The sequence below is a fragment of the Marmota flaviventris genome, chromosome 4, assembly GCF_047511675.1.
Source record: "Marmota flaviventris isolate mMarFla1 chromosome 4, mMarFla1.hap1, whole genome shotgun sequence".
In the NCBI taxonomy this organism is placed as follows: Eukaryota; Metazoa; Chordata; class Mammalia; order Rodentia; family Sciuridae; genus Marmota; species Marmota flaviventris.
The window spans coordinates 166,586,368-166,603,638 of NC_092501.1; the positions used below are offsets into that span (position 1 = coordinate 166,586,368).

At 64.7% G+C, this 17,271-nt stretch overlaps 1 protein-coding gene across 9 annotated transcripts in view; it reads left to right on the forward strand.

Annotated features, from left to right (window-relative positions):
* The window catches only part of Mcf2l (MCF.2 cell line derived transforming sequence like), a 92,097-nt gene that overhangs the window by 24,174 nt on the left and 50,652 nt on the right, over positions 1–17,271 (forward strand). For all 9 annotated transcript variants that reach the window (XM_071611652.1, XM_071611659.1, XM_071611657.1 and 6 more), the window contains exon 2: positions 14,108–14,191. In XM_071611652.1, the coding sequence (XP_071467753.1) occupies positions 14,108–14,191 (84 nt within the window). The remainder of the gene's footprint in view (positions 1–14,107; positions 14,192–17,271) is intronic.

Here is a 17,271-nt window from a genome sequence, read left to right on the forward strand (position 1 = left end):
CGGCCTCCCCAGTGGCTACTCCCAGTGGCTAGTCCCCTGTGAGGGGGAGGAGGAGCTGTTGAAGGTCAGTGCTTCACCCAGTGGGGGCCCAGCAGGAGCCAGGATCCGAGCAGTGGGAAGGGGGCGGGTGGCCAGAGCACAGGTGGCCATGTCCCCCAGCCCCATGTAACGAGCCCTGCCACAGCCTGGCTGGAGTTCAGGGGCTGCTCTGAGGGGCAGGAGGCAGGAGCAGGGAGAGCCCCGAGCTTTCCCCAGCCAGGACCTGCCAGGGCCAGGTGGCAGGTGTGGCGGCCAGAGGGGAGGCTCTGGGGGAGGGCGCCTGTGTGGCTGCGGTGACTGATGCCGGGAGCAGGCCGAGGCGGAGGCGGGCCTGAGGCCCAGGTGTCCGGCTCCACACTGCTGGGCGTGAAGTGGGGGCCTTGAGACCAGGAGCAGGTGAGAGACCCAAGGTCTCCCTTCTGCACCTGTCAGTCCGCCTGCAGCCACCGTCCAGGAGGGGCCTCAGTGGCCGTCCATGCAGGCAGGGGCCTGGGAAGCTGTGGGCCTTCCTCTGGCCTCACTGTCCACCGTCTGCCCACTGGAGGTGGGCCAGGGGGCCCAAGGCCGCAGCAGGGAGTCGGGGGGCCTGATGACGTCGTCACCTGCTGGGCTTACTGCGAGGACTTGGGGCGGGGCCTGACCACACAGCCTGTGCGTGACCACTAGGCACCCGGAGGGAGGCGTGGGGTAGGAGCCCGAGCACACACGAGGGTGGTGGGAGTTGGGGGGCAGCAAACAGCCCCACAGAAACCCAGAGCCCTGTGCTGGGGTCTGCGCGACCCCCCACTGGCCACGCCCTCTTCCAGGGCTCCAGCTCAGGGGCCTTGGCCTCGGTCCCGCTGCCCTGTGGTCCTCAGGCCAGCAGCCCGAGTCCCCAGTGGTGCTGAGAACAAAGCCTGCCCTTGGGGGCTCCCTGGTCCCCGGGGTGGCCGGGAGCCCCTCCTGGCCGAGGTCCCTTGTCCTGTGGCCTTCCCTCCTCGGGCGTCTGGCTGCCCGGAGCTGCGCCCCGCCTCTCCCTGTGGACAGCTGGACAGGAGCAGAGCAGCTGCCCACGGGCTCCCGCTGGCAGCCTCCTGTGGGCGTCACTGGGCAGAAGCCCAGCCCCCCGTGGATCAGCGTCCCCCAGGTGTCCCCACTGGACCTGGTGGAGGCGGGGCTCCTGCGGCCGGGGGTCCCAGAACGTCTGGTGCAGGACCTGCCTGAGTGTGGGGCCCCTGCAGGGAGGGTCCAGACGGGCAACCGGGAGCTGAGCGGCTGCCAGCAGGGCTGGGGCTCCAGGGTTTCAAGGGTTAAGTCTGCACAGCAGGGTCAATGAGCTCCTTAGTCAGGGACATCGCCTCTGAGGCCAGGAGGAGCAGCCCGTGGCCCACAGAGGCCAGCCCCGCGCAGCAGCCCAGGGAGGCGCGCGTCCCCGCTCCGCGGCCAAGATGGAACCCCGCCATTCTCCTCGGTGCGCCGCAGTCGGACATCCTGGGAAGCAGGTCTCAGTCTCCTGACCCGCGCGGAGGTGACGGAATGACCTTAAGTCTGGTCTCCCTGCTGTCCCGGGACATCACGGCCCTGTGGCTCGTGCTGAAGACCAGCACAGGTGTGCCTGGCTCCGCGGTTTGAGGGTGGGGGCTGTTGTGGGTGTCTCGGGGACGGTGTGCATGGGACGAGGCCAGGTGGTGACGTTCTGGTGCTGGGGCCCTGCTGACAGAGCCGCTCCCCATGCCCCTGTTCAGCCCGGAGGAGACAGGAGGGCGTGCCAGGCGCTCCCACGCCAACATGGATCAGGAGCCTCAGGCCCGGCGGGAGATGCTGGCGGGAGGTGGAGGCGCCATCTCCTTGGGTGAGGGGTCTGGGCGGCGCTGCCCGTCCCTCCCTGGCGTGCCCCTGGATGGAGAAGCCGGCACCGCTGCCTCTCAGAGACTGGAAATAAACTCGCCTTGGGTCCTTTGTCCTGGATCCTCCTAGTGTAGATGGGCTGGGCTGGCACGTGACGGGCGGCCCCAGGGCCTGGGGGGCGAGGGCTGCCACTCCGCCCTCGCAGGGACACTGACGGCCCTGGCTGTCTGTCTCCTGGCTGGCTCCTCGATGCTGGGGCAGTGGGACTCAGGGCTAGAGCCACGGTGAGCTGACCGCGTCCTGGGGGTCTCTGTGATCTCGTGTCGGGGCTTGTTTCGCCAGAGGGCGGTGCTTGTGAGATGGACACTGGCCCTTTGTGACGTGGGCTTTGCAGCTAAGAGAATGAGGGTCCAGGAGGCGTGAGCAGAGCTGCCCGGTTGAACAAGAGGGAGTGAGGGCATGCGGAGAGGAATGGCCTGTGGGTCATGCAGTCCCGAGAAGGGAAGGACACTGGTTTTGAAGTAATCTGTGGCAATCACACTTTCCGGTGGGCATGCTGTCCAGGGCCGATGCATCTTTCATAAAGTACTTCTTGAATTCTAATGGACCGGACCTCAGCTATTAGTGACAACCAACAAACATAAAAGTTTCAAATTTTAACACAAAGCCACTGTGTGGAAAGTGGCCGGTTACAGGGACGTCCCCAGCAGGCGAGAGCAGAGCGTGGGTCTCTCAGCCACTCGTGGTCCAACTCGGGGTGCAGCGCTCAGGTCTGAGGAGAAAGCCAGCTGGCAAAAGCGGGGTCACAGGACCCCAAGGGAGGGCTTCCTCCCACCCTGCACAGTGCCCTCGGGCGTAGGAACCCAGGCCTCCGCGGGGGGCAAGGCTGTTGGGTCTGAGGCGTCTCTGGCACAGGCGACCCATGCCTGGTGGCAGGACAGTGGGCGGGACTCTGTGCGGCAGGAGCTTCCCTACCTGGTGTGAGTTTGGGTTCCTGGACACTGCCTGATGCCTGGTGTGTCACGGCACCCTTGGTTCTGATGGACTCACGAAGACCAGCTGCTGGTGGTGTGAGCAGGAGGTGCCTCCCTCTGAGTGGGCACTTCCCTGGGAGTGCAGGGCCCCTGACCATGTCACTCACCCAGCCTGCTGTGCACACCGGGGGGCAAGGTGGGTGGCAAGGCAGGCTGGGAAGAGTCCTGAGGCTGGCCTGGAGCACAGGCGCTGGACAAGAGCGGGTGTCGGGGAGCGCGTAGGCCCCAGATTCACCGCCGTGCCCCCGGGCTGCTCAGGGTGGCAGGTTCCAGAATGGCACACACGTGTGGCGTGTGTGTGGTGTGTGGCCCAGGGTCACCTCCTCCTGTCGTGGGCCCCATTCGCGAGGTCCTGGGAGGGCCGACTGCCAGCCTTGCCCGCCCCGCCCATCTCTGCCTCTCGTCTGCACCTTTCTGTGTGTCTCTCTCTCCATGACTCTGCCTCCTTCTCAGCCCCTCCGTCTCCATCTGCCTCCGTCTCTCTGTCCCTCTCTGGCCCCGTCTTGCGCACACACTGGTGGCTCTGGCTGGCTGGCCTGCTCTGCCCAGCTCACACCGTGAGCACCGTCCATGCCTGCGCCGTCCTGTGCCCTCGTCCCTCTGCCTCTGCAGCTCCTCCTGCTCCCCGTGCTGTGGGCTGTGGCTCGGTGTCTGGAGGTGTCCCTGGTGAGGCCTCCTGACGTGACCCGTCGTCTTCAGGTATGTGCAGGTCTTGTGTGTTCCCCTCCCAAGGCAGGAGGGTCCAGGGCCCTTGGGCTCCTGCAAGGCGCCTGGATGGTGCAGGGAGCCCCCTCTGGCCTGGCCAGTCAAGCTTCTTCCAGAGCCCAGGCAGCTTGGCACACGTCTGCCGGCCACACTCTGCCTCTCGACAGGTGGACTTGGCCGCTGTTGGAGTTACCCGTGGCACCTCCCCGGGCCCAGAGAGTTCTTTGGTTTTTATGTTCACGCGTGATTATCTCAGACTGGATCAGAGAAGCTAAAGCCATCAAAATAGCTCCACTCCCCAACATTGAGGGCTCCTTCGGGGTGTGTGTGAGTAAACGTGTGTGCACGTGTGTGACGTGTGCACGTGTGTGGCTGTGGCATGTGGCATGTAGCATGTGTGCGTGTGGCATGTGTCGTGTGTCGTGTGTGCATGTGGCTGTATGGTGCGTGTGGCCTGTGTGGTGTGTTTGGCGTGTGTGGTGCATGTGGCATGCGTGGTGCGTGTGGCATGTGTGATGCATGGTGTGTGTACATGTGGCATGTGCCTATGGTGTGTGGCATGTGTGCATGTGGCGTCTGTGAGTGTGTGGTGAGTGTGTGTGTAGTGTGTGGTGTGTGGCATGTGTGCGTGTGGCGTGTGGCATGTGTGCGTGTGGCGTGTGTGAGTGTGTGGCGTGTGGCATGTGTGTGTGGTGTGTGGCGTGTGGCATGTGTGCGTGTGGCGTGTGGCATGTGTGCGTGTGGCGTGTGGTGGGTGCCATCCTGCCTGCTCCGTGCATCCTGGGAACACAGCATGCAGAAGTCCAGGGCAGACTTGGGGACCGCAGCAACGAGGCTGGGGCAGCTGGGGGCTGAGCTCCCTGGGCCTGGCCTGAGGCACCCCACAGGTGCTCCCCATTTCTGACCCACTCCTCGTGGCACAGAAGACCCGCGGCCAGGCCCTCTGACCCGGGCTGATGTTTACTGTAAGGGCAGCTGTGTCCTCTGAGCTCCTGAAGGGGAGAGTCCTGTGTTCTGTGGATGGAGGTGGTGGCAGTGCTCCTGCCACCTCCCGCCTCCCCCTCCAGCCACCTGAGACCATCCTCGGGCTCTGGAGGCATCAGGCTGGCCTGCTTCTGTGGCCCATTTTCTCTCGGCCTGACCATTCAGCTCTCGTCCCCTGGGACCAGTCTGGCCAGGTGAGCACAGAAGTTCTCAGGCGGCCTCGGTGCTGGCCCTACGCCCTCCACCTTGGGCAGGGTGTCTCAGCTGGGAGATGGGTGCCTGGCCCCAAATTAGAGTGGTCCCCAAACCTGGCCCCTGCTTCTGTGTCCTCGCCAAGGAACCGCCCACCCACAGCGGGGCAGAGGCGAGGCCCGTGGGCAGGGTCCGGCACCATGGGTGAAACACAAACGAGCACACCCCGGTGGAGCTCTGCGCGGGGGCAGAGCCCGGTCGCCCTGGGCCCCTGCCTGCGGAGGCTTGGGTTTCCGCGGGAGGAGTCTGCTCTTCTCCAGAGACCTGGGACCTGGGTGTTGCTAAGCAGCAAAGCTCGCAGATTAGCCAGGTTCCCGGAGGCTCGAGGGCCTCAGCAGAAAGAATCACTGAGCAGGTGAGGACACTGGCTCGGCCACCTGCGCACCTGTCTGCTGGTGGCCTCGCGGAACCTTGGCTGGGCTCGGCCTCGCTCTGGGGTCTTCCCAAGGAGGGAGGGTGCGCAGCTCTGGGTCTCGGCAGCAGGGCCTGGTGACGCGCCCTTGGGTCTGCTCCCACGGCCACCTGAGTTCACTTCCTGGCAAGACCTGCTGGCCGGCAGCACCACCCCGGGCCCTGCTCGGTGAGGGCCGCGGCGCAGCCTCCTGTTTTCACTGTGTGCCCCGGGGGTGTCCCGTGCCTGGCGGCGTCCCTCAGCACCTGCTGTCCGGAGCACTAAGGCCTTGGCCTGCTCACAGAATGGCACCTTGTCCCACGAGGCGAGAGCTCTGGCCCACGGTGCAAGTGAGGAGGCCCTGGAGAGGAGCCAGGTGGCCCAGGCCCCCCCAGAGGGTGTGGCAAGACCCTCCCTGCTTGCCTCCCGCCTCTGCGCCCTGAGACTTCTGGGCGGTGACGCCCGCACGGAGCACAGCGCCATGGCCACAGGAGTCCCTCGGGCTCAGGCTTGTGCCCATTTCCTCTGGTCTCCATGAGATCGGTTTTGGGGGAGAAGGAATCCCTCACAAACGCTGGTGGGAATGTGAACCAGCACAGCCATCTCGAAAACAGCGTGAGGCTCCTAAAAGAACCAAAAAGAAGCCGGCGTGAGAATCGGGCTCTACCCCAGAGGGACTGGAGCCAGCATGTGAACCAGGCTCTACCCCAGAGGGACTGGAGCCAGCATGTGAATCAGGCTCTACCCCAGAGGGACTGGAGCCACCTGCACGGCCCCAAACGGAATCGGCCTGCGCGGCCATCAGCAGACGAGCAGGTCAAGATGACTTGTGCACAGATGTGGAGGAATAGTCTTCAGCCCTGAAAAGCAAGAGAGCCCGTCGTTGCCAACAGCGTGGACGAAGCTGGAGGATACCGTGGTACCTGAGATAAGCCAGGCACAGTCGAAGGCTGGGCTCTCGCCCACGTGGAACTGAGTGGGACTGGTGGGTTAGCATGTGGACTGCCAGTCCCTGGGGGCTGGACTCAGGCAGTGGGGGATTTAGGTCAAAGGACGTGACATTTGGGCACTCGGGACAAGTAGATTCCGGATGTCCAGTGGGCAGCTGGGTGCCTGTGGTCAGCACTGTGTCACAGACTTAACTTGCTAAGACAGGAAGTCCTGTGTTTTAACTGCACACAAAGCAGGGGGCTCCGCAATGAGCCGCGGCGGCCATCAGTTAGCAAAGCTGCACGCTGCCTACCTGAGATCCGCGTCTGCGCCGTCAGCTGTGTTTGCAGTGCGGCTGGGAAAGCCTGGGCCCTGCGAGCTCAGGAAGGCTGCCCCGGGACCTCTCAAGAGCCGTGGGCAGGAGGCCGCTCTGGGTAAGTGACCAGCACCAGCCCCTTGCCCCCCACGGCTGTCCTCCTGTTGGCTGAAGGGGCTCCTGTGCTCGCCCGTCCCCAGGCCTCCCTCCCAAGTCCGCCTCTGTCTGGGGGACCCTCGCCCATCCGCCGGAACAGGGAGCCACCGGGAACAGCGGTGGGACCGCCGTCCTGGGCCTGAGCGGCCCACTGTGGCCCGCCGGCCGTGGTGCGGCTGCAGCCAGGAGCCGGTGGCCATGCTGCGTCCATCCCGGAGCTGCTGTGGCCTCTGCTGGCCTGGAGGGGGGAGGCTCCGTGCTCCGTCCCACAGTGTGCCCCGAGACACCGAGTGTCCTGGTCACACTGAGCACGGGGTGGGACGGCCTGCTGTCATTTGGCCTTCCCTCCCTGCCCACCAGGCTTGGGGGGCTGCCCCGGAGGACCAACGGCTCTTCCCAGCTCACCCCTCCTGGCCTGCCAGCTGCTCAGGAAGGGGCAGCTGAGAGCAGGCTGTGCACTCCCAGCTGACCTCTGAGCAGGACAGCAGGAGGCCAGGTGCACCCAGGGGGCCATGGGGGAGAGACCACTGCAGGGACAGAGGGGACTCCAGCATCCACAGGGTCAGCATGATGGCCTCTCCCCGTTGGAGCTCAGGTGACCCTTGGCTACTAAAGACCCTCAGGGTCTGTGCCAAGGGACACTCCGCACAGGGGCCGGCTGGCTCTCACCCACTTGTCTGCTCAGCTGCCCCTTGTGCAGTGAACGCCCTGAGCAGCTATGCACAACGCCCTCCCAGCACTGGGGCCCTGGAGCAGGCCAGATCCCTGCTGGGGCAGGGGAGGCAGCCACAGCCGGCTGTGACCAGCGGGAGCTACAGGAGACGTAGGGAGTCCAGCTGGGTGGGGCTCCCTGCCTCTGAGGGCATCCCCCGCCTGCGTGGTCCGGCAGCAGACGGGCTCCCAAGCACCGGGCTGCAGCGAGTCTCGCGTCTGTGAGGAGGAGGAGCTGCTCAGGTAAGAGCAGCAGTGCTGCGCGGCATCCAGAGCAGGGGCCCAGCGAGGGTGGCCAGCGCCCTGTGGCTGGCACCCCGAGCCCCCCCTGCGGGTCGCTGTGCCTGAAATCACCGACACCCTGCCCAGCAGCCCAGAACTCGGGGCAGCAGGGAGAGGGGAGTGTCGTCCCCCAGTGGGTGGACTTCCGCAGCCCACAAGGGCCCTGGCTGCGGGCAGCAGATCACAGACCAGCTGGGGCAGGGGCAGGAATTCCTGCTGGGCCACCCGCTCCCCAGGATGGAGTTTGGCTCCCTCTGAGCACTTGAGGAGCAGGCCTGGGCGCCAGGGCTGCCCCCCGTGGTGTCCACGTGCCCACGACACTGCAGCTCCGAATGTGGACACAGGAGTGGACTGGCCCCTGCAAGGGAAGCCTAGCCTGGGTCTCCTGAACGGTGAGGTGCGGCTGGAGGGCTGGTCAGCCCCACAGCGGCCTCCGTGGGCCCCTGGTGCCGTCCAGAGTGCGGGAGTGTGTCTGCCCGCTACGCATAGGTCCAGCACCTCCTGCAGGGGCAGCTGCAGGTGTCTGTAGCACCTTCCAGAGGGCGGGGGGCTTATGCAGAGCTGGCCCCAGGCCCCACAAATGGGTGCTGCACCCTGGCCACAGGTGCTGAGTGGCCATGCCCCAGGACAGGTGAAGGAGAGGCCCGGAGTCCCTTCCCTCGGCTGCGAAGCACAACCCCTCCTCCCGGTGTGGAGACAACCAGGGAGATGCCCAGGAAGGACTGGGGGCAGAGGCGGTGCATGTCGGTGTGCAGGGGGCACGGGGTCAGGAAGCCGCAGGACAGTGGTGTTGGGCACTGACCAGGCAGAGGGCGCCGCCCGTCCAGGGCGCCAGTGGCTGTGGAATATCCACGGTGCACCAGGCGCCAGCCTGCACGCCTGCTCTCGAGTGTGCCTTCACCTGGGAGGCAGAGACACTGTTGTCCAGGTCACAGGCCAGCTCAGAGACGCGGGGAAGCTCGCCAGGGCCGCTGACCGCCTGACAACTGCAGGACTCACCCAGGCCCATGGCCCCCGCTGATGCTGGGCCTGGCCTGCCCTGCAGGACGGCTTCCCAGGACCAGGGTCCAGGTCAAGGGAAGTGCATCCTTGTGAAAGTGACCCCTGGAGACCACCCGAGGGGGTGGCCACAGTGCTTCTTTGCCGCCCGGAGAGGCCGTGGGGCCCACACTGCTGCAAGACACCTGCAGGGCTCGCTGGCGTGTCCTGGTGTCCTCAGCCTCCTCCTGGACGGAGCCTGGCTGGCCACAGCCCGCACCCCCTCTGCTCCGAGAGGCTGCGGTGGCCCAGGCCCTCGCTCTCCTTTCCGCCTGGGACAGAGAGAGCCAACTGAAGGCCCAGTCACGGGAACGGACACCTGTGCCACACGACAAGGGATCCCCAGAGCCAGCTGTCCCGGGAGGCCCTGGGCGAGGAAGCTGGGGGAGGCCCCGGGTGCCAGCGTCCCTGCTCCTGAGTTGCTTTGAGCCTTATCCACGACTCTCCCCAACCAGGTCAGAAACGCCTCAGTCCCCTCTCTACTTCGTAAGCCCACCCCAGCAAGGCCACCTGGAGCCTCCAGGTGGGCCGTTCCTGTGCCCCTCCCTCCTTCCCTGACCCACAGAATCACCCTAGCCAGTGCTGCGTGACAACCAGCAAGTCTGCCAACCTCTCTGTGCCTTGGTTTGCTCATCTGAGAAGTGGGGTGCCAGTGTTCCCTCCTGGTGGCTGTGACAGTTAGACTCATTAACATGTGGAAAATTCTTGGTGGTCGTCCTGCGGTGGCTGCTGTTTCTACTGCAATCAAAGATTTCCTACGTGAGCCAATTAGAAAGTCGCTTTAGGCGGCGAAGTCTGGGCATCCTGCACCTTCCGTGGCGCCAGCTGCCGTGGGGCGGGGGCAGGACGCTGGAGACTCTGCTAGTCATCTGTGTTTTGGTTTTTCCCTGAACTGCTCCAGGCTGGTGTGTGCTCACCAGTGTCCTGTGAGACTGGTCTTCACGGTGGGGCACTGGCTGTGAGTCGGGTTGCAGGCCCTGGGTCCAGGGAAGCTTTCTCCCAGGAGGTGGGTTTGCGGCAGTGTCCGCTCAGGGAGCCGCGGCAGGCCACAGCCTGGCAGCATGGGCAGGCAGAGCTGCTCCCACTCTCTTCTGGTGGGAATGGACCAGGCCTGGCCGTGGCCAAGTCTGCAAGGTGGTCCAGCCCCAGACTTTGCTGGGAGGACAGAGCAGCTGGACAGGCCCATCCCGTGGCACAAACTGAGGTCTGGCTGCAGCTGGTGTCTGCCACGTCTCTCCTGTGGCTGCCGAGCAGCGAGCACACGGTGGATGTCCTGGGCAGCAGGTTCCAGATGCTGTCCTTGAGGGGACAGTTTCTAGCTTGGAAACCAGCACCTGGCGTGGTGTGACGTGTCCGGGGTCCTGTGGGGGGGGTTGGTGGCCACCAAGGCCCTGCTGACCCTCTCTCAGGCCCTGCTGAGTCAGGGGTTGGTGCTGGGGCCATGACCCTGCCTTGGGCATTAGTGTCCCCAGGCTCACCGTGAGAGCACCTGCGTCAGGGTGGGTGGTGACCAGCACGGTGTGGGCAGGTGAGAACATGCCCCAGGCATCCAGGTGAGGCTGGGGGTTTCTGCACTGAGGGAGGCCCTGGTCTGTGCTGGGCGGCCTAGGAGTGAGGGTCTGGGGGCCACCCGCGCTCCACTGTGTGGTGTTGACGACAGACGACCCTGGGCCAGCCCTCCCTGGTGGCTCTGGACCCGCGATTTCTGCCAAGCCGTGCATCTGACGTGTCCCCTGTGGGTGGGCTGCTTCTCCCTCTGGGTCCTTTATTTGAAGTTCTGTAAGGGCTTGCTCCCAGATCAGGCAGAAAGCGTATTTGGAGAGAAGCGCATTGAGTCGCATGTGACACGGCACACTGTCTCACCCAATCCCACGACTCGCCCAAATTCCTGGGATAAATGTGAGAATTCTGCTAGCCAAGTCCTGTGGGCCTCAGGTGACCAAGTGGACGAGGCCGAGCCCTTCAGCACGTGGCCAGCGGGAGTGTAGAGGTCCTCACAGCCCAGCAGGCGGCAGGAATGCTGGCCGCTCTGGGCAGGCTGCCCTCCGCCCTGGTCGGCGTCCAGGAGGTGCGGCTCCTTTGAAGCCCCGGCCTCAGGCATCGCCTGGCCACATTTACCCGGGAGCCCCCTTGCCGCCTCCCTTCCTCTTTGTGTCCCCTGCCGGGTGCACTCCACCCTTGGGGACCCTCACGGGGGGGGCCTGCTAGAGCAGGTCTGTTCCCAGGTGGCAGTGACCTCATCCGTCTGACCTCAGCCTGGACTTGAAGAGATGCACCTGTTCCACTTGATTGACAGCAGGCAGAGGCCCTGGGAGAGGCCTCTTGCCAGAGATACAGGAGAGGAGGCCATTATCAGATCCTGGATGCCCTGTGAGGCCTGCGGCTCCCTCTCCTGCTGCCCCTGCAGGGAGCCTTCCTTCTGCTGCCCTCTGTCCATCCCCTGTGTCCCTCTGAGTGAGGCCAGGACTCCAGGCCCAGGTCACCAGTACAGCAGGGCCCAGTTTCTCCACCCAAATCCAGGGCAGCTCCTCCACAGGATCTGCCCCCAAGACGCCACCTGCCTGTGCCTGCGCGAGGCCCACCTGCCCTCAGGTGCCACCACCCCCTGTCACCTGCATGTTCTCAGCCATTGGTGGCAAAGTGAAGGGTCAGAATGCCTCTGAGTGGACAGAGTGCTGGGGGAGCTGCCCAGAGAGGCTGCCCGCCCCTGTGGCGAGGCCTGGTATCGAGGTGAGGCCAGGGCCCGGGGACGTTAGGAGGAAGGACCTGCGCTCTGCGCCTCGGACAAAGGACGAGAAGAATGGATGGGAGTCGATGCCCCTCCGTGGACTCTGAGGACCCCAGGGCGGATTTGGAGCAACTTCGTTGTGTGGATCAAACCGGGCAGTGGGGTCCCTGCGGTCCTGTCTGGATTGAGCTGGTCCTGGACAGCTGAGGGCCCTGGGCCTAGAGAGGCCACAGGAGGGCAGCTTCCCAGGGGGCACCTGGAGAGCCCGGGAAGGGAGCGCTGTTAGGCCTGCTGCCCCTGGCTGGCCACCCTTGCTCCTGGCTCCTGGATGCACAGGTCACGGCCCGTGAGACAGGAGGAGGCCTGAGCTCAGCCTCCCCCCACCCTGGGCCACCCTTCTGACGGTGGCAGGGTTCTTTCTGCCGATGGTGTCTGCTGCCAGCTCACAAGAGCTCTGTGAGGCCCGTCTGCCTGATGTTTGATCAAGTGGACAGCTGGGCGGCCCGCTGCCCGCCCCAGGCTGCATGACCGTGGGAGCGTGTGCCTGGTGTGTCCACGCTGCGGTTCCATGTGCTCCTGAGCCCCCCACCCACACACTGAAGCCAGAGAAGGACCTCCACGGCCTCTCTTCACCAAATGCAGACGGCCTGTCGTCTTGAGTGGACACAGGGATCAGGACGGTGAGAGGCCATCAGTGAGCTGAAAGGAGTGCCCACCACCCTCCGGGCCCCAGAGCTGCGGCCCTCAAGCTTGAGAGCAAGGAATACGAAGGCTCCTGGTCACCCTCAGTGTCCTGATGATAGGCCAGTGATGGGGAACTTGTACGGGCCTCTGGGGATGGCAGAGTCCAGGCGTGTCCCTGTGGGTGGGTCAGGGTGTCTGAAGCCTGCTGGGTAGGAGGTGGAGAGAAGCTCGCGGAGGAGGCGCCTTGCTGGACTGAGGTCATGAGGCCACCCAGGGCCAGGACTCCTCTCAGAGTGCAGCCACCCCAGGAACTTGGCAGAACTCGGTGGGCAAGAAGCCCCGTGCCATCCCTCAATGGCACCAGACACAGGCAGCCTGTCCCCAGTCCACAGGAAGACCCCTGCCAGGGGGCACTTGGGTCCTGGGAGCTGGCACAGCGAGGCCCAGGCTGTTCTCAGGAGGGCCTGCGCTTGCTTGTCTGGGCAGCTGCTGTCCAGTCCAGAGTGAGGCCCCAGGGTTGCTGCAGAGAGATCCACGAGGGCAGCTTCCCTCGGAGTCTCCTTCCTTGGGGCTGGACACACTCTAGAAGTCGGACTGTGGTGGGGTCTCTACGAGGGCCGTATGTTCCCGGACCTGCCAGCCGGAGCCCCAGGGCTCGTCACACCTTGGCGTCCCTCTGCCCGGGCAGTCGTGCCCAGAGCTGCCCACAGCTGCAGGAAGACCTGGCCCCTGGGGCTTGCGTTTCCACATCTGGATCCGCCCTGGGCAGAACCAGGTCCAGGATCGCATGATTCCCACAGAGCACCTGCAGGACCCGCCCCGGCGGCCCGGCCAGTGGCCCCACACAGGCACCCCAAGGCCACAGAGCACCTCTCCAGGAATCTTTTAGACACCAGCCTCCGTGCAGTGACGGTTTCTAGCCCTGTTTCCCCACAGAAGGAAGCCACCGCTCTGCCGCCCGCTGGGGAACAGGCTCCGCGCCCCGAACCCTCCCTCGAGGCCCAGCCGGTGGCTGTGGCTGCCTCGTCTCCTCGAGTGCCGCCCTGTGCTCCCAAGGCCAAGAGGCTGCGAGGCCTCCTCCCAACGCCAGGCCAGCGGCTGGAGTTACGGAGGGACGCCATAGTCTGGGGCTGGACCTGCATGTGACCTCAGTGGTTTGCAAGGCCAGGGGGCAGGATGGGACCAGTGCTGCCCAGATGGCACCTGCCCCCACCCCCGTTTCTGGCCTGGCCTCCAGGGGCGGAAGTGACGGCTTTGTGGTGCTGGTGGAGCCCAGGCCTTGTGCTAGGCTAGCGCTCTGCCTCTGCCCCTCACCCCAGCCCAGAGGTGCCCCCCGTGTGTCATCAGAGAAGCAGCATTAACGCCCCGTCTGGATGCCTCTGTGGAAAGGAGCACCCCAGCCCTGGCTCGGGAGGGTCTGCAGTTGGCCTGAAGGCAAATCCCCCAGGCACTGTCCAGCCAGGGCCCTCCCTGCTGCCTCAACAGGGTCTCCCTTCCCCTGCGAGTCTCCCTGGAACCTCTTGCTCTTGGTTGATGGGCTCTGGTGTGGCTGGACATGCTGCCCGCGCATCCCCAGACCTGATCGCAGCAGACAGGCCAGCGCCCTGGGCCCTGCGTCCTTGCTGAGGGGGGCCGGCCTGTTGCTGCCGCCCTGCCCCCAGGACCAGGCACACAGCGGGCTGCCAAGCAGGAAGGACCCAGAGCACCTGGGGTGGCAGGTGGTGGCTGGGCAGCCTGTTGCCGCACAGGCACAGGAGGCCCCAGCTGTCGGGCCCTGCCAGCACGCAGGTGGGCGGAGACCAGGGGATTTGTTTACCTGTGAGTCAGGCCCCGCCCTGCTGTCCTGGCCAACGCCCCTCGGCCTCCTCCCCGCCTGGCCCTCCCTGTGCCTCTCTGCCTCTTGTGCACCTTTGAAACAGAGGGCGACTCGCCAGCCTTTCTCCTCCCCGGGAGTGTGCGGCAGGGGCTGGCCGGCAGGACCCTGGGGCGCGGGCAGGGCTTCCTCCAGTGACCGTGTCTCTCTCCCTCAGATGAGATCATGCACCAGGACATCGTGCCGCTCTGCGCTGCGGACATCCAAGAGCAGCTCAAGAGGCGCTTCGCTTACCTGTCAGGTGAGTGCAGGAGCCAGGGCTGTGCCGCGGGCTCCTGGGCCCTGGCGCTGGCTCCGCGGGTTGGAACTGGTCGTGGTGCCAGGGACCTTCAGCCTGCGCCGGTTCCACTGTGATGGGAGGTGGGCAGCTGTGTAGGGTCTGTTCTCTGTGGCCTGTAACCCAACGCCTGAGGCGGGGCATTCAGGAAGAGGCTCCTTTCGGCTCTGTGTTCTGGAGGTGCGAGGTCCGGTCACCGCTGGTGATGGCCCTGCTGGCAGAGCCCCGAGGCACCCCGGGGGTCACAGGGTGACCTGGAGCCCGTATCGGCCATCCGTGTCTGGGCTCTCCCTCTTCCTGACCACGGACTCCACCCTGACCCTCCCAAAGGCCCAGCTTTCTCCTCTTCACACCTCACAGTGGGACTAAACCCCAACTCGAAGCCTCAGGGGACAATGAAACCAGATCCAACCAGAGCCATCGGTGCCTGGAAGTGCTCGGGGACTCAGGCCTCCTGCCACCTGGGCCTTCCGGTGACGCGGCCCAACAGGTGGACAGATGGTCGCTCGGCAGGTGGGTGTGCTGTCCTCAGCCACCTGCTGCCCCTCAGCCTCCACGTTAGCCAGCAGTGACCTCTGCCCTGGCCAAGCAGCAGCCTAGGGGACATGGCCACCTCCATCCAGCAGGCCAGCACTCACCCAGCCTCATGATGACGCTCCTGCCCCCAGGCTCCAGAGACCTGCAGGTGCAAGAGCACCCGCAGTGGGGACACTGCCCTTTGGCCTGGACAGTCCCTCTGCCCAGACCAATTCAGAACAATGGTGCCTGACATCAGCTCTCCTTGTGCCACCAGCTGGGGTCCTGCCCGAGAGTGAGGAGCTTCCAGGGCTTGTACCCCGACTCAGCCACGGGGGTCTTTGTGTACCCCAGGACCAGCCCCAGCCCCACTTCCTTGACTCACTGGCCCGTCCCTACGGCCAGGCTTTGCCGTGCTGCCTCAGACACGGGGCCCAGGGAGCCTGTGGTGGCTAGCAGCATGGCAGAGGGCAGCACGGAGCCTCCGAGGAGATCAGTGGTGCACAAGGCTGGGCACTGCTCCCAGTGAGAAGTGGGGGCCTGTTGAAGGGTGGGGCCCCAACAGGATGGGCCCTGGTGCAGGGCCCAGCAGTAGAGGCTCGTAAGTTGCGTGGCCCCCTTTCTCCACCCAGTCAGGACCCAGGAAGGTCCCAGACAGATGTGGCCACCCCAGCCTGGACTGCTGGCTTGACTGAACATGAGCTTCGACGCCCCCATAGGGTGGTCTTGGTGCCTGGGGAGGCTGGGTCCTGGGAGGCCCCACTGCATGTCACACAGCTCCCCAGAGTTCAGCAGCAGCCAGGGCCCGAGGTGCCTAGGCAGATGAAATCAAGGTCCCCGTTCTTGGTGTGCCTGACCTGGTCAGCTGAGCCCTGAGGACCAGGCTTCTCCTGGAACAAGGGATTCCACAGCAGGATTCACACAGGGGAGATCCTCTGTCTGTCTGTGAAGGTCAAGGAGGCCGCTTGGAGAAGACACATTGGTCCCTGGGAGCTGAGACCAGCCCCATGGCCACCAGCAAGAACAGGGACCCTTGGTCCCCCAGCCATAAGGACCTGAAGACTCCTGTCACCCGAGGGAGCCTGGAAGAGGCCCCAAACTTGGATGAAATACAGCCTAGCTGACCTCTCCGTGTGGCCCCTGAGACCCTGAAGAAGGCCCTGCCAAGGGAGCCCAGCAACTTTGAGCTGATGAGCTGTAGCATTTCAAATTGTGGGGTTTGTGGGAATTTGTTACAAGAGGAACCCATCTCTGCAGCAGCGTGTCGGTTGTTGGTACTAGGGATGGAACCCAGGTCCCTCTGGTCCAAAAGGTTTTCTTCTTTGCTGTTCTGGGGGTTGAAGCCAGGCCCTCATGCATGCACCCCCAGCCCGTAACGTCTACTTTGAGGCAGGGTCTCCCTGCGCTGCCAGGCTGGCCTGGAACGTGCAGCCCTCCTGCCTCGGCCTCCTGAAATTAAGGTCCCCGTTCTTGGTGTGCCTGACCTGGTCAGCTGAGCCCTCAGGACCAGGCTTCTCCTGGAACAAGGGATTCCACCAGCAGGATTCACACAGGGGAGGTCCTCTGAATCTGCAGTTAAGTGTCTAGTGCTGTCCCTGCCCCGCCCCCACGTAGGCCACCTGGGTCTTCATCCCCTTAACCGTCACTGTGGGCGTCCCCTCCTGTGGTTCCCACGCCCATTCATAGGAAATCCGGGCGTGTCGCCTGACGGTCACGGCCGAGCCACATCTGTCCTGGACCAGGCCCACCCATGGTAGGCCTCCCTCTTCTGCCCTTCCAGGGTGTGGTCTGGCTGCCCACACCGTACCGTCCAGTCATCTGGGGTTGGAAATATGGCAGAAATGAAACTAAATCACCGTCTGCTAGACATCTAGAGCTCCCGGGGTAGGATTCTGTACTTTGTGTTTCTCCTCTGCTGTGGATCGGAAATTGGGTTTGAAATTCGCTCACAGTATCAGCCACACAAGTCGGTCTCCTTAAAAGCTGTCCCCTGCAGACCCTGCCCTTGAGCCGCAGGTCAGCACCCCCGACAGCTCAGCCGCCCTTGGAGGCCTTCTGTGGGAGGGGATCGCTCCACCCCACGCCCCAGGCTGGTGGGCCTCCTGCAGCACACCTGTCTCTGGGCTGGAGCGCTGCCGCCCCGCGGGGGGTCTTTGCTGGGAGTCGCCGTTCACAAGCCCCCTCCCGCTCCCTCTTTGCCTAGTGATCTAGGTTTTCGTGGAGCTGGGCTGAAGTGCTCAGCTGTGCTGAGGGCTCCCGGGAGGCCCCGGGTTCCACCCACTCTGCAGCAGACCCTCAATCCTTCAGGGGTTCACAGCAAGCACAGACCCCACTGCTGACACCCAAGTCATCCAGGGGTGCATCCCTGCTCTTGGGGACCCAAGTTGACAGAGGCGACTCCGGTGGCTGGGGAGCCAGCTGCCTGCAGAGACTCGGATCAGTGCAAGTGGGCTGCCCCCTTGCTCTGGGTCTGAGTGGGGAAGAGCATCTTGGGGAAGGGGTGTGGGGCAGGAAAGCGGCTCACTGAG